This window comes from Acomys minous, assembly GCF_964271855.1.
Source record: "Acomys minous genome assembly, chromosome: 6".
NCBI lineage: Eukaryota > Metazoa > Chordata > Mammalia > Rodentia > Muridae > Acomys > Acomys minous.
This window is the reverse complement of record NC_140487.1, coordinates 14,363,186-14,379,735: the sequence shown is the minus strand read 5'-3', so window position 1 is coordinate 14,379,735 and position 16,550 is coordinate 14,363,186. Positions and strand designations below refer to the sequence as shown.

General features: G+C 37.6%; 1 protein-coding gene across 1 annotated transcript in view; it reads right to left on the bottom strand.

Annotated features, from left to right (window-relative positions):
* VWDE (von Willebrand factor D and EGF domains) overlaps nt 1-15,916 on the bottom strand; it is a 65,943-nt gene extending 50,027 nt beyond the window's left edge. The window contains exons 1-4 of the mRNA XM_084786316.1: nt 15,753-15,916; nt 9,730-9,914; nt 6,057-6,288; nt 563-628 (exon numbers count right to left, since the gene is read on the bottom strand). Coding sequence (XP_084642442.1) covers nt 563-628; nt 6,057-6,288; nt 9,730-9,914; nt 15,753-15,822 — 553 coding nt within the window. The 5' untranslated portion in view covers nt 15,823-15,916. The remainder of the gene's footprint in view (nt 1-562; nt 629-6,056; nt 6,289-9,729; nt 9,915-15,752) is intronic.
* Between the last annotated feature and the right edge of the window lie 634 nt (nt 15,917-16,550).

Sequence of the window (16,550 nt, the reverse complement as noted above, 5' to 3'; positions counted from 1 at the left end):
CTATAGACATGATGAAAGGTGTAATTTCTTATCTGTTTGTTTTCAAAGAGGGTCATCCTATGAAGCCAAAAGCTTATAAAAATCCTCCAACTATGATTGAAGATGCATACTACTCTGACTGGCTTATTTGTAGTTTTAAAACACACCCATATTGTATTAAAAATGTGGTTATAGCTACAATGCTTCACACTTCCTGGAACTGTTCTAAAAGGCAGTTTTTGGAAGTAAAGTACAAGCACAAGTACATGTAAATTTTTATGAAAATTAAGATCAATTGCCAAAATTTCTTGTCAATGATTCTGCCAATGTTTACAGTTAAAAAAAAAAACAAAACAAAACAAAAAAACAAAAACAAAACAAAACAAAAAACCTCTGTTCTGTACTTCTACCAACCACAGGGATGTGTTCTCCACACACAATAAAGAAGTTATTGCTACTGATTATTCCTACCAGACTGGTGATGCTTGCTTGTGTAATTCAACATTTAAAGCCACAGAACAAAAATATTTTCAGAAGTCGCTATCATATAACTATATCATATAAAAATCAATGTCATACACACCTATGCAGCCACTCCCAGTTTCCATTTCTCCAGGGCCACAAGAGTCTAACTTCACATCAGAAATAGCTGCAAAAGGTTAAAGTTTGCATTTTTATATAAATGACCACGAATGTGTAAATCTACATGTATCTAAGGGCAGTTCTTTGGGAAAGTATGTTTTAACATGAACTTAGGATTTCTTGGTTGTTCTTTCTGAGATTTTTCATAAGAATCCCCCCCACTTTCAGTAAAAGATCAAATGGAGATTGTGGATGGTCAGGTTTTGCATTTTGAAGTACTTATAGCTTTCATATCTTCTTTGGGGTCTGCATTATTAAATATCAGAACACACTGATAATTTCAGATGTTTTGGCTACACAAGTGTTTTTTTTATAGAAATGCAAAGTGGTACAGTCACTTTGAAGGTAATTTGCCATTTTCGTATGATACTAAATACACTTATAATCAATTCTGCCACTTTTCCTCTGATGTTTACCCAAAAAAACTTTCTAATAGACTTCCTCAAGAAAAAAGGAAAAGAGATATTTATAAGAGCTTTATTCATAATTGTCCAATTTATAGGGATTTTGTGCAGACAATAATTTTGGTATATTGCTTAGAAGATTTTTGTGACCGGGTCTTAATATTTTCACTCTGGAGATAGGGTTTCACTTATTAGCCCAGGCTGGCTGGGAGCTTGCTATGTAACCCAAACTGACCTCAAAATCATAAACTTCACATCAGCTCAGCCTCCCAATGATGCTGAGACCATCACTGAGTATTTTCACCCTAAAGCTTCTAAAATACCCTTTTCTGGGGTGTCTGTGTTTGGCTGGTTTGAGTACACTGGCCTCTCAGAAGCTTAGCTCTAGTCTTTCAGGACTCATCTTTACTCTTTATCTTTCCATGAGATTTTGTATAAAATTGCTATTATTTCCACTTAATATGTTAGAAAAGTTCCCAGTCGACATGGGCTGCTGAGTGGATGCTCCTTTTGAAATAGTATTGAAATGCAAATATAACTTCTTGAATAGAAATAGAGACATTGTTTTTAAGTGATTGTGACTGGGTCCATATTTTAGGTAACTTGTCAAGTTCCTCTAGAATGTCAAAGTATTAACAATTATACCTTGTTCTTGTTTTTATATTATCTGTGGAATAATTTTTCTGGATTTCTTTCCTCTTACTTTTATTTCCCCCTTTCTCATTTTATTGAAAATGGATTTTTTTCTCATACACTATATCCTGATTATAATTTTCCCTCTCTCTATTTCTTCCAGTTCTGTCGCACATTTCCTCTTTTCCAGATCCACTCCCCTTCTGTCTCTCATTTAAAAAGAAGAGTCTTCTAAGACGTAACAACCAAACATGACAAAATAAAATATAATAAAATGAAACAAAAAAATATTGTATTGAAGTTAGACACAGCAATCCAACAGGAGGAAAAGACTCCCAAGAGTAGGAACCAAGACAGAGAACCACTCATTCTCAGTCAGAAGTCTCCTACAAATACTCAACTGAAAGCTATAACATATACTCAGAGGACCTGGTGCAGACCACCTAGGCCCTGTGCATGCTGCTTCAGTCTCTGTGAGGTCATAGGTGCCTTGCTTAGTCTATTCAGAGGCCTTGCTTTAGTTGTATGCCTAACACTCTTTCCCTCCCCCACTCTCTTCCTCCCTACCCCCTTTCTTCATGAGTGTTGCTAGATACAGGACCTCTGCCTTTCAGCATCCTAAGCACACAGTCTACCACTGGCCCTACACAGCTGGTCCCAATGTTCTCAACCAAAGTTATGGATAGAGAATTGTAGCTTTCATTGAGTTACTCAAATAAATATGTTTTGATTCAATAATCTGTCTGTTGTTTATGTGAATTATACCTTACTGATTTCTATTCTGTTCATCTTCTCATCTTATTGTTTTGAATCTCATCTATATTTCTTTTAGCCTCAAAATGTGTAAATTGAGTTACTTAATTTGTAACTTTTATTTTATAAAATAAATGTTCTGTGAATGCTTATTTTAATTAGCTTAATTTTTAGTTTTCCATTAACTAATTAATAATTTAATTTATATCTTGATCAGAGCTTTGCCTCCCTCCTCTCCTCCCTGTCCCTCCATACCTCTCCCCTTCCCCTATGCTCCATCTCTTTCTCCTCAGAGAAGGGGAGACCTCCCATGGATACCAACCCTCCTTGTCATATCAAGTTGTAGTAGGACTGAGTGCATCTTTTTCTATTGAGGCTAGACAAGCCATATAGTTAGGGAAAGGGATCCAAAGGCAGACAGCAGAATCTGCTTCTATTGTTAGAGGTCCCATATAAGAACCATGGCTTTGTTTTTAAAACATCTAGGTTCATCGATTTAGGGATCAGGATAATGTGTATCATGGTAAATATTGCCCATCCTCTTACAAAAAGCATTTATTCTGGTTCCCTTGTGTGGCTTTGCCTTGAATGTCATTTAGATTAAGTTGGTTTACAAAGTTCCTCTAGTCCCCTTTGCTCCTGCTGCCTTCATCTTGTTGCTCAGAGTGGTTGGTGATGTTCAGTCTAAAGAGCTACACATTTTGCATCACACAGTGTGCATTTGGTTCTAGCTCAGTACCTAGAACTGTTATGTCTTACTATGAAACTGGTATTTTATCAAAAGAAAAAAGCTTGTTTTTCCTGTAATAGCCTTCACCCTCTACTTCCTCCAGTCATGTTGTCACCACTCTCAATTTCTTTTAATTGGTGTTACACAGTTATAATTGCTATATGCCTTGTCCCATGGAACTTATTATTTTTTATATGAGGTGTGTATGTTTTCCAAGGTTTTCACCAGTAGTTGTAGCTGCCTTTTTCAATCTAATTGGATGATGGAGCCATACCCTAGAAATCTTCCTGTGCTCTCCATTGCTCATGTGCACCCAATATTTCTGCCCTGCTTTCACTCTAAACATGCCGTGCTCATTCCCTGATGGTCTACTATTTACTGTGGCAATTAGCTGATACTGACCCACTTGCTCTGACTATGGACTGTGCACCCTCCGGCTCTCAGTGTCACTGCCATCTGATCTGAAGATGCTTTCTCTATGGTCTCCTGATTGCAAACTACAGCCTTCCCTTGGCTGCAGCATTTTTTTACAATAGCAATTTTTAATCTTTCCACTAATATGATTAATTGCTATTAGTAAATGCATGATTACCCTGTGGCGTGATGGAAGACTTTAGATTTATTTTATCATCTAAACTATACTAAGACATGCGTTATTGCTTAGGTTAATATGATTCCAACAATATTAATACTTTAAGTAACTTATGCATGTTTTGTCTGAAATTTACATCTAAGCTCAATACTCTCTTTGCTTTGATGTTAGTACAAGCCATTTCTACCTTTTTCATGTGAGCCACCCATGCTTCTCTATGGAACTAATGCAAGAGTGTATAGGAACTATTCTCCCGGAATAATGCCTTTAGCATACAATCCTCAGAGTGCCCTGTCAACCTACTGAAAAATCCCCTAAGACTGTACCATCGTTCTGATCCAAGCTAAGTTCTTAATTAAGCAGCTTTATTACCTCTGATTCTCTGAACTCATCTTCTATCCCTCTACTCTGTTCCCATCATATTTTTTTTCATGTCTGCCTAATGCTCCTCATTCAGATGTCAGTTCAGACTCATCAGCTGTTCAGAGAGCATTTCCAGGGTGAACTTTTAAAGACAGCATCTGTTAGCCAGTCTGTGCCTGTTGCTCTGCCTGGTTTTCTCTAATTAATAAGGCAATTGACTTCAAAATAGTTTTTTTGTCTCATTTTAGTTTAAAATAGTTTTAGATTTACACACACAGAAAAATCTAACATACAACATATATATATATATACATATATATATATATATTCAACCATCTTCTGCAAGTGTTAGCACATTATAATGCTAGAATATATTTGTCAAACTTAGAAAGACTATCGTAGGACTACATTAGAAAAAAACAAAACACAGCAAAACACAAAATTTCCCCCCACTGCTGTCCTCTTCTGTTCCAATATCCATTCCAGAAAAATCACAGGGTATTATTCAAAATGTTTTTCCTCAGACCATGACAATTTCTCCTTCTTTTCTGGGTTTTTCTTGCTCTTGTTATTTCTGAAACATATTACTCTCATATGTTCTCTAGACTATTTCTTAACATGGGTTGATACAAACTCTTTTCATAGTTAACCTAAGAAACTGGCGTCTGGGGAAGGTTAACACATCTAGGTTCCTCACTTCAAGTTCGTGGAGGATGCATGATGTCCTCTGGTCCATCTTCAGGGACGTTAGCATTGATCAAGCGTAGCACATGCCAGTCTTCTTTCCCATGGACCCACTGTTGTTGTTTTTACACACTATTACTTACAAGCTAGTTGTAAAGTTCAGACCACAATCAAAATAAAGGGAATTATCTAGGTGGCACAGAAGCTGCAAATACGATTTGATATAGTTTTGTCTGTTTCTTCTAATCTTATAGTTGTTGTAGCACTGGGTTAAACTATGTCAATGCTAAGCAAGCACTTTAACGTGCAAGCGCGTTACCAACACAACTGCCATCTCTTCTTTGGGGACACTTTGCATGTGTAATGCACAGATACTCGTTTTCTTCTGTGCGAGCCCTGTCTAACTTGTTTCAGTGACTTGTTTGAGGTTTCCTACTAAAGGAGAGATCACACTTATCTTGGTTCTTCCAGAAACCAATGCCAGAGACTAAAGTAATTCTTCACTCTGTATAAGTACTCAATAAACAGTTAATGAAAAACAAAATAATACAGAAGTCCAAATTTTCATACATTTGTTTGCTATCTGCCATATCTTAGTTAGAAAACAAGACAAGAAGAAACAAGGTACCCACACACACTTATTTATTTATTTATTTATTTATTTATTTATTTATTTTATACCTTGAACTCAATCTTCTCTCTCCTCTCCTTCCAGCCCCACCCTCAAGTCCTCCTCACCTCATTCCCCTCTCTCCTTCTTCTCAAGGGAGAGGAGGCCCCTAAGGGGTACCAACCCACCCTGGCATTTCAAGTCACAACAGGACTATTAAACAGCTCAGGCTTTAAATACAGTAAATATGCTGTGATACTTTTGAAGCAAAATAGATTGTTTTGAGCATTTTAAGAGATGAATAAATATCCTAAATAAATCTGGTCAATTTAAGCCAGAAAGTTAGTATTGATTTAGCAATAATGATAGAGCAAGTCTCCTGCAGGCATTAGCTCTCAGTACAACCTATTCAGAATACAAATGCACTCACAGTCTGGCAGTGGTGTATGTGCCTTTATCCCAGCATTCGGGAGGTAGAGGTAGGCAGATCTCTGTGAGTTTGGGGCCAGCCTGGCCTATGGAGTGAGTTCTAGGACAGAGACCTAACACAGAGAAACTCTGTCTCAAAAAGCAAAATAAACAAAACAAAACCCAAAACCAACAATAAAAAAAGCACTCATACATTTCTAGAATTAGCAGTTCAACGTGTTGCTGATGGTTTCTTACCTTCAGCACAGTAGCCCATACATCCCTGAGTAGGCTGTAGTAAGTACACAAAAAAGTCCCCACAGTTTCTTACAGACACAGGGAATTGAAAGAGGCAGCAATCTTCTTCAGTGCTGAGCAAAAACTGCCACGTGGCACAGGCTGTCAGTTTCTTCATTTCTCCAGGAAGAGGCAGTGTTTCTGAACTGCTCAGAGACAGCCAGATGGGGGCCTGAGTTCCACAGTGGTTCATCTTTTATGTCAGAGAAAACCAAAGTTAAAAACCCAACTAAGATCATACAAAGAAAAAACCCCTGCATTTTCTTCTACTAATCTTCAAAATAGTAAGTTATCAATTAGATTACAAATAAAATAATGTGGGGCTGGGGGTGTGGCTTAGCAGTTAAGAGCACTTACTGTTCTCCCCGGAAGACCTAAATCTGAATCCCAATATCCCTATAGTGGGTCATAGGCATTCCTTAACTCCAAATCCATGGGATCCAACTCCCTCTTCTGACATCTGTGGGAACCAGTCACGCCTGTGGCATAACTACATACATGCAGGCAAAGCACTAATACACATAAGTAAACCTTTAAAAAAAAACTTTAGTGTCTGCATGAGAAACTAAATTTAAAGAACACCAAATTAACTTGATATTAACCAATACTAATATTACCTCTTCAATGTGAATACCCTTATTTTACATATATACTATAAGTGAGAAATTCAACTTCAGGTAATATACTAAAATAGTTGACCCATTATTTAAAAAAAATCATTAAACTGAAAGTGTATTAATATGTAGCCTAAATATCAACTGATCTTGGGAATTTTTGCATAATTGCTGGAGATAATGTATATTTAATATTAATTTAGAAACAAGATGAAACAAAAACCAGGTGAGAAAAATGTTTTATTTATGATCTAATATAATTGTTTTTGGTAAGATGGCCATTTTTACTATGAGAATTCAAGCTGTACTATAGAGCAACAGTAATTAAAACAGCATGGTACTGGCATAGCAATAGGAGGGTTGATCGATGGGATTGAATCAAAGACCCAGAAATAAACCCACACACATATAATCTAATATAGAAAAAGTATTTAGTAACTTGGGAAAATAGAGTTAAAATGTTGTTTGAAGCCTACTGTCAACATTTTTTCTAGGTAGAAAAGTATAATTCAATGACAAATTAAGCTGGGAAAAGACAAAATTTTGAGAAAAGCCAAAGGACACACGACTTTGGACAAGGTGTCCAGAATCAATTTCTGGTACAAAGTAGACAGTATTATGTGCTTAAAGAGCTACTTTAAGTGTATAAGTGAAAACTTTGCAATATATTGCCAAAAATAAGCAATAGTCACCAACCAAGCTATAGTCATTAGTCATTTTATCTTCATATTTAAATGCAAAGGAAAATCATAAAGGAGAAGTTGCTAGATGTGATTAGTTAATAATCATAAAATAAATAATAAGTAAGAATTAAATGAGAAAACTATTTGCATGTAATCTTTTTAGTATGCCATTATTTATTACTACATTATTGCATTTATTATACTTTACTCAGGTCATTTTATTTATTTATAAACTCTAAAACCACAAATTCATAATTCTCTGAATACAAATGTCTAATGGATATGTGAGAATATGTACTATCAAGAGATGTATTTTTACCTATTGCTATGGGAATTAACAATTATAATTATATTTTAAATTACTTAAGGATATATTTCACCACTTTAAAGGATACATCTTCATTAATTTTACTTATAAAAATTCTATTAATCATACTTAAATTACAGTGATTATACATATCATTTCTAAAAATCACATAAAATCATTGGTAACATAGGAACATTCTAATGATGTAATTACCTGTGAAAATATGTTGTAAAAATTAAATAAGAGGAAATGAAGGGAACATGTTAATGATAGCTACAACTGAGGTGGATTGTGGAAAATTCTTTCTATGTTCCCTGTCTTTCCTTTGCTGTTTCTTATGATTCATATATATTACTTTAAGCCAAACAAGCAGAAACTTATCTTAACAAGCTTGTATCATCCTGTGGACAAAAGAAAAATCTATTGACTGTCCACCTAAATGTTAAGGCTGAATAGACAGTGGACACTTCCTCACCACAGACAATGTGAGGACATGTGACCATGTGCTCAGTGTCAGGAAAACACAAAAGAAGCCATTTCAGCTTCATATTTCTATAAGGGTCCAGAATCAACTAACTTAGCCAAAGGAAGAGAGCACAAACACTTAGGAACATTGTGATCTGTCCTCCAATTTTTTCTCAAGCTTTACTCTTAAATTCTGATGGCTGCGTTTCCTTTAAATAAAATGTCACAAAAATGATAAAAATAAAAGTAGGTAAACAAAAAAGAGGAAATAGGACAGCCATGAGACTTAAGTTAACATTAAATATTGTTTAAAATTGAATACTTTTTACGAGGTTGTTTTGATTTTACATTAGTGCTGGGAAAGGAAAAGCTTACGCCCATAAAACCCTCAGAATATGAATGATAATAAGATAAACAAATGTTCTGATAAGACATAGTTCTATGTGCTGCTTTCTCACTCCAGGTTTTAATTAGTAGCTCTGTGTCTTCTAGGCTGAACAATAAGAACAACACAGTGCACAAGGATGCAGTGCCAACCATTAGTGACGATTACAGACTTGGACATAGTTCTAGAATATTACGATCTTTATCCAAAGCTTTATATTTTAGCGAAAAACCACTTGTGTGTGCCTCACCAGTCCTTGAAAGCCATCCACTGAACTATGTGTAGGCTTGTGACAAGCCAAAGGAATCATACTGTGGCCACATGGCATGTTATTCTGCCTCTAATAGTAATGACTTTGGTTACATGATTAAAACGCTGTCTGCCTCCACATTTTTATAATGAGGTTTATTGGCTACCACAAAGTCTTACTGTAAAATCAAATGAGGCTATATACCTACAATACAGACAATACAGGAACATATTAGTTGCAAGCTAAATGCCATGTTCAAATACTTGGTTACTATTTTGATACAACAAACAGAGATTCTGAAGTAATGGATTTTTACAATAAGTAAACTTAGTCTTAACCCTTATGTTATGTGGACAAGATTATAGAACAGTAATCGGGAGGAATGAAACACCAACTAGTCACAAATAACGTAAGTAGAGACATTTATATTATGTCAGCATGATTAGCTGGATTACTGGTGACTTTTCATTTGAAAATTACTCTTCAGACAACTAGAGTTCTCAATGAAATTCATGATGAGGAATATTCAAGAAATAGTGTTTTACATTAATTTTCTTATGCTTACTCTTTGAGGCAATCTGGAAGAAAATGTTCTTCTCAAAGCTTCTTATTTGAACAAATCCATCAGGGTTAACTGACTAGGCAAGGCTCTGCCAGGATGAAAAGCACCACAAACTGTGTGGGAGTAGTGAGCTCAGTGAAAAGTTGACTTGCGGAAAACCAGACCTGGTGTGATTTTATGTACAGAAGATCTTAACTTTGGTTAGAGATGTATTTCAGTGGTGGTGTGCTTGCCTGGTATACGTGTTATCCGGGGTTCAATCCCCAGGACAGCAAAGTGAAAATGTCAAAAGTAGGTATTATGGAAATATTAGATATTAAGTTAATCTACTAAAATTGAAGAAAACACTTCAGTGACAGAAAAAGTACCTCAACACATTTGGTAGGCATCTCAGCAGGTTTGTCAAAAAGGAGAAACCGATACCATCCAGGGGTGAGCGAATGGTCACAGATCAGGTCTTGAGCAGCTGACTGCTGGAGGTACACTGAGTCAAAGTGGACGCTTCTGTAAGGACTCTGAAGAAACTGGTGGCCCCCAGGAAAACACTCCTGAGCTAGACAGAAAGATGAGAAGTTTTATGCCATCTGTTTTGTTCGCCATCTTAGTTAAGTCTGTGCTTAAAATTTTTACTCTCCTTCCCATGCTTGAATCTCTCTGAGAAGAGGAAATAAAATAGACATCTGAAATAGATGGAGGGAGGAAATTGGGTGGGAAAAGGGGTGAGGAAGGTAACCAGGGTGAGGATAAGAGTGAGGGGGAGGAAGAGTACTGGGAGAGAGAGCATAGCTGGTTGGGAGGCAACTCTGGGACAGGTGAGGCTCCCAGGAGTCTCTATGAGTGACCCTAACTGAGACTTCTAGCAGCAAGGGATATGGAGCCTGAAGTCGCCACCTCCTGTGTTCACATGGGACTTCCAGTGGAGGGAGGGGGACACCAAACTACCCATTAATCCTTTGACCCAAAATTTGTCCTGTTTACAAGAAGTGTAGGGATTATGTTGCAGCAGAGATTGAGGAAATGTCACAGCAATGACTGGGCCAACTACAGACCCACCCCATGGGAGAGAGTCAACCTCTGTCACTATTAATAATACTGTGCTAAGCTTGCAGACAGAAGCATAGCATAACTGTCTTCTGAGAGGTTTCATCCAGCGCCTGGTGGAAGCAGATGCAGAGACCCACAGACAAATAAGAGGCTGAGCTCGGGAGTTTTGTGGAAGAGTGGAAGGAAGGATAGAGGGATCTAGAGGGGTCAAGGACATCACAAGAAGACCTACCAAGTAAACTAACCTAGGCCCATGGTGGCATACAGAGATTGAACCACCAATGAAAGAGCATGCCTGGGCTGGACATAGACCCCCTACACATATGTAGCAGATGTGCAACTTGGTCATCATGTACATCCCCTAACAATGGGATTAGAGGCTGTCTCTGGTTCTGGTGCCTGCCTCTGGATTCCTTTCCCCTATCTGGGCTGCCTTATCAGGCCTCAATAGGAAAGGATGCCCTTAGCCCTACTAGGACTTGAGGTGCTAAAGTGGGTTGGTACCCCTTGGGGGCCTCCCCTTCTTTGAAGAGAGGGAGAATGGGGAGAAGGGTGTGTGGGACTGGAAAGAGAGGAGGGAGGGGGCTGGGATCAAGCTCTAAAATGATTAAATAATTTTTTAAAGTATTCTCCCTTCCAAAGAAAACAAATATAGTCACTATTGGACACACACACAAAGGCCATCAAAATATCAGGGATTTCCAGCAAGTCAAAGATGACTTATCTTGTACTTCCTAGAGATGCAATAAGCAACTCACATCCTGTTACACTGTGATTTTGAGATGCTGAAGCATTGAGGTTTTTATTTTCATTTGACTTCGGCCAAGAGAACAACAGAGCTGGGTGCTCTTGACTTAAGATTTGTTTATTGTGACTACAAGTCAACAATCCTGAAAGAATTCCTCTTGGGTCTAGTCCTCTAGATTTCAATGTCATTAGTGGCCTTCCTTGAGCAAAGTTTCCCTAAAGTAGCCACTAAAATCCTATCTGTGCCAGATAGCAGAATGCACTATGCTCAACTAATTTTAACGCCCTTCTTATTTTTGTAACTGTGAAGTACCTGCCATTTAAATTTTAAATTTCCTACCATATTTTAGAGTCAGTACAAGAGCCTTGTGCCTCCTTAGATATGCATTTTCTAGGAAGAATTTCACCTCCATAATTAAAACAACTTTGATAATTATAAACTTTAAGTAAAAGATAAATATCTTTTTCAATATATATACTAACATTTCAATTCATTTAAAAAGAATTCTAATATCCTCTGATGTAAGAGCACTGTGCATGGTTAAAAATTAAAGAAATTACAGGGTGTGATGGTACACGCATGTAATCCCAGCACTCAGGGAGGCAGAGGCAGGTGGATCAATGTGAGTTTCAGTCCACCTTGGTCTACAGAGTGAGTCCCAGGACAGCCAAGGCTACACAGAGAAATCCTGTCTCAAAACAAACAAACAAACAAACCACAAAAAAATAAGGATGCTATGTTAAAAGGGTACTAGAAATGGAATTTACATGGATTAGTGAAATATTTTTGGTGGTCTATTATCTCCAATAAAATTATCATTAGGGAAAAGTCATTAAGTTCATTTTCTTTCTCATGTGCATATGTGGTATGTTCATGCATGTTAGCATGTTGTACAGACATGCTTATAGGGTATTTACATGAGTCCTGGGCATCTGAATTCAGTTCTTCACATTGGCATAGCAAGAATTCTAACCACTGAGAAACTTCCCTAATGCATAAGTCTATTCTAATTTTATGTATTACTTCTCCTTTGGTGTCTTTATACTCTACACATTTATTCTTATTTTTTTTTTTTGCTTTAAAAATATTCACTAATCCAAAACAGCATAAGGAATAATCATAGGGGACACTACAGTGTGGCATTACCAATATCGAAGGAGTGTATAATATTTCAATGAGACTTTTATTTCACTTATTTTATTTTATTGAGAAAAATACTAAGTAAATAAAATTAAAATTAATAATAGTTCCTATTTTATTTCATTATTTCTTTCCTAAAAAATATGCTTGTCACTTATGGAATGTTAAGAGTAGAAAGTTTAAAAAATATTAGTAAGGGAAAATACACCCTTTAAAAAGTTGTGGGGGTTTTGTTTGTTTTTTCTTCTCTCATCTATTACTCACATGCAGACTACAGTTTCCCCTCCCTCCCTCCAACTCTCCTTGTCCCTTCTCCCTACCACACCTTGACTCCACCCCCATCCACTCCTCCTCCTTTTCCTACCGAAAAGTGCAGCCCTCCCAGAGATGTCAACCAAACATGACAAGTCAAGTTGCAATAAGATAGGCACCTCCTCTCATATTAAGGCTGGATGAGTCAACCCAGTAGGAGGAAAAGGGTCTCAAAAACAGGCAAAAGACTAGCATTGGCTCTAAAATATAGTATACAGTTAAGTCAACATTGTGGTGATGTTTAGGTGTTGATGTAAGGACAAACTTATCTTTGTCAAGAACTGAAAGAATAGCTCTGCAGTCCCTCATAGTCATCAATGCCATGACTTGACATGCTTTCCAGAAAAGCCTCAGTATGTTGGAAATTCCCCCCAAATGAAAACTCATATAAACTTACACCAGTTTGTTCATCCACTTTCTGGTGTGATTTCTGTAAACTAAACAACATATAATAAGATCTGTAATGCTTGGATTTCAAATACTTTGAGAGAATGTGTCAGGTTATAGATGTAGGTGCATAGTGACAGAAGATGCAATGGGCTTTCAGTGCTTGTTACTTATAATACATTGCTTCTTGGTTTACTGCAATAGGCAAGAGCATAATTCTCTAAAGCTAAGAATTAGTTGAGAAGTTATGTTAAGACAGTAATTAAATAGAAATCAAACTTCATTGAAAGTTAAAGTCATAAACTCAGTATAGTGGTGCATGTCTGTAACCCCAACATGCTGAAGAGGAGGAGTAGTAAATGTTTCAAGCAAGCATGGGCTGTACAGTAAAACCTTGTCTCCAAAAATACCAAGAATTTTGTACTGCAAAGCATAGGGAAGACAAAGGATAATTCACTGAACAGAATGGGGAAATAATTGCCCATTATTAAGTCTAACATAGGCAAACAACTCATATAAATCAACAAAAAGGCCAAGAACTTATTTGGGTTTTGGGGTGGGGTGAGAAAAGATTTAAGTAGGGCTCTTTCCCAAGAATATATGAAAATGTCAATAAGAAATGAACAAGACATGCTTAAGGCCATTAATCATCAGGGAAATACAAATCAAGCCACAATGAAATATGCCGCCTGACATCCACTAGGTTGGCGAAGATAAAAATGTCAGATAACTCTAAATGTTAGCAGGTATATGAATAATCTGAAACCTTTGTGTGTTTCAGGAATATACAACAATGCAACCATTCTGAGAAGACACTAGCTGTTCTGCAAAGGGCCAATCATAGCCAACCTCTGACTCAGTAAATCTCTTCCTAGGTAAAAATAAAAACATGTCATCACACAAACATTTATACAGAGATGCTCATGGCAACATTATCTATAAAAACAGAAAGACAGAAGCAAACAAATCCATCAACAGAAAAATGCATGCACAAAATGTACTGTCTCATTACAGTCAAATACTTTTCAACCTTAAAAAAATAGATGAAGTTCTGATCTATACTGTATCATGGTAGATCTTTAAGAGATTACTTTATATGAGAAATGATTCCTTTAATATGATCCCATTTATATAAAATACACAGCCTAGGCAAATACCTAAAACAAAAGGGAGAATAGCGGATACCTGTGGCTGGGGGGACAGAGACAGGGTAGAAATAATAGCATTAACATCAAAAGGCATAATTTTTGGTTTGGATTGTAAACTTGACTATGAAGTGGCTGTACATTCCTGTGGATATACTAAAACCACAGCACACTTTAGGGGAGTGATGTGTATGATCTACATTATCATCCTAATAGAGTTGTTAATGCAATTTACAGTAAACTTAGAAGATCTTCCTATTATTTGAATATATTAATAAATATGTTTAGAAGCATGTTCTGGAAGCACAACAGTTGCATATTTAGTACTTATTGAACATGAGTTTTAAAAGTTCTTAATGGCATTCCTTCTGTGGGTTAGGAGGAGAGGGAAAAATTGATTGAATACCAACAATACCTACAAAGAATAAGCTGTAATGTTCTACAACACCATGTGATGACTACATTTGACTAATATATTTTCTATTCTTTATAAAGGACAAGAAAGAGAAGAATTCAGAGAGTCTTTTTAATAATGATAAACCAGCTTTAAGAAGACAGATATAGTAATGGCTGATCTGCTCTTTAGACCCTGGATACCTGGATCCAATCACACTGTTCTGTGTCTATGAATGTGTACAAGCATCACAGTAGCTTAAGAAAACCTTTTCGAAAGAAAGAAAGAAAGAAAGAAAGAGAAAAAAGAAAGAAGGAAAACCATTTCTGAATACCTGGTAAATCTAAAAAAAAAAAAAAAACCCTAAGAAATCACAGATGAATGACACCTGGTTAAGGAAATTCATTTCCAGAAATGAACTGAATGTTGATGATCTTTTTTAAAAAATTTACATGGGAAATGCCTGCTTCTCCCTCACCTCTGCTTTTTAAGGCCAAATTTATGCTAATAAAACAGAGTTCAAGATTGACATGATGGTTGGTACAAAGACAATTATATCTTCAACCTTTAAAAATGTTGCATGTGACTTCTTCAAGCTGCAGATAGCTGTACACGTCATTTATGTTTTTAAAAAACCGGTAACTTACAAGACTAAGTGACCTTTTGTTTAATATTCTTATCATCGGTAGGAATACAAAGACGTTCAGAAAGGCTAAGGGGGAAGTGGCTTTGTTTTGTGTCATTAACTTCTTTCTCTCATGTTTTGATCAAGTGAGAAAGGGTAGTCTGTGCATCAAGTTAGCTTTCTCAGAAAACTGACTGTACCAAATGTTGGGGAAGCTATCACACACAAACTAACCCAGTGGAGTAATTGGAGATGCAACTTTCACCAATTGTTTCCAGAGGTGGCCTGGGAGTGGTGATCATTAGTTTCTAATTAATTCGAATCCACTTGCCTGTAGAGTGCCTGGCAGATTCGGCAAAGGCTCTTGTAAAAATTAAAGGAGTTTAAGGAATAGGAGGTCTGCGGGGAACAAAAGAAACCAAAACAGGGCTAAGGGGTTTCTAGAAGAAGAAGATGAAGAGGCTCTGGCAGCCTGAGCTGTAAAGTAAATTCCGGGAGCAGCTGTGCTAGGTCAGGGGCTCGCGGGTCAGAAGCAAAGCCAATCCTCACTCCCAGGTCCCGGCAGCGCCTCTATGCTGCCCTCTTTAGTCACCTACCTTGCTGGCCTTCTCCCACGACCAGGAGCATCAGCGCGGTCACCAGCCTTTCCCAGGCTCTGCCTGGCATCACTGGGGCTGTGCTTGCGTCCCAGCGCGTGTCACACAAATGGGTAGAACCTGGCCTCAGCCCTCCTCTGCTCGCTGGACTTTTCTCAGTCTGTTGCTGTCAGTTTTCAGGGGGAGCTAAAGGGAGTGCTCTGTCTGCAGCAAGCCAGTCCTTCTAAGGGAGACTTCTGGTCCCCTAGGGCGAGCCCCAGACTCCTCCTCCCAGCCCTGGCTATCCAGCTTTCTGAAAGCCACGCCCAAACTGTCCCTGGGGACCAAGAGCACCCAGCAAGTCTTGACTCTCTCATCACCTAGGATGTCATCTGCATTAGCATAGCCTGCCAGGAGCTCTGGGATATAGCGCTGACACATAATACTGAGAAACTGCTCCAATGCACTCTCTCCAAGAAGTCTAGACTGCTCTGCTGAGATTTGGAGTGGGTTTTTTGTTGTTGCTTTTTGGCCACAGGGTGCTGCATCTTACTTAAGGCTGCTTTTGAACTCACAATTCTCCTGCTTTTGTCCCTTAAATTCTGGGATTACAGGAAAGAGATCCGTGACTGGTTATAAACGCACTCCTGTGTGGAGACCAGAGGTCAACCTAGGGTGTCTTTCCTCTGGCACTGTTTACCTGATTTTAAGGTAGTCTCTCCCCATCCTAGAGCATACAAAATAAGATAGGATGGTTAGCCATCAAGGTCCAGGGATCCCCGCCAGTGCTACAGTTACAAGAAGGTTTACTTGAGTGAG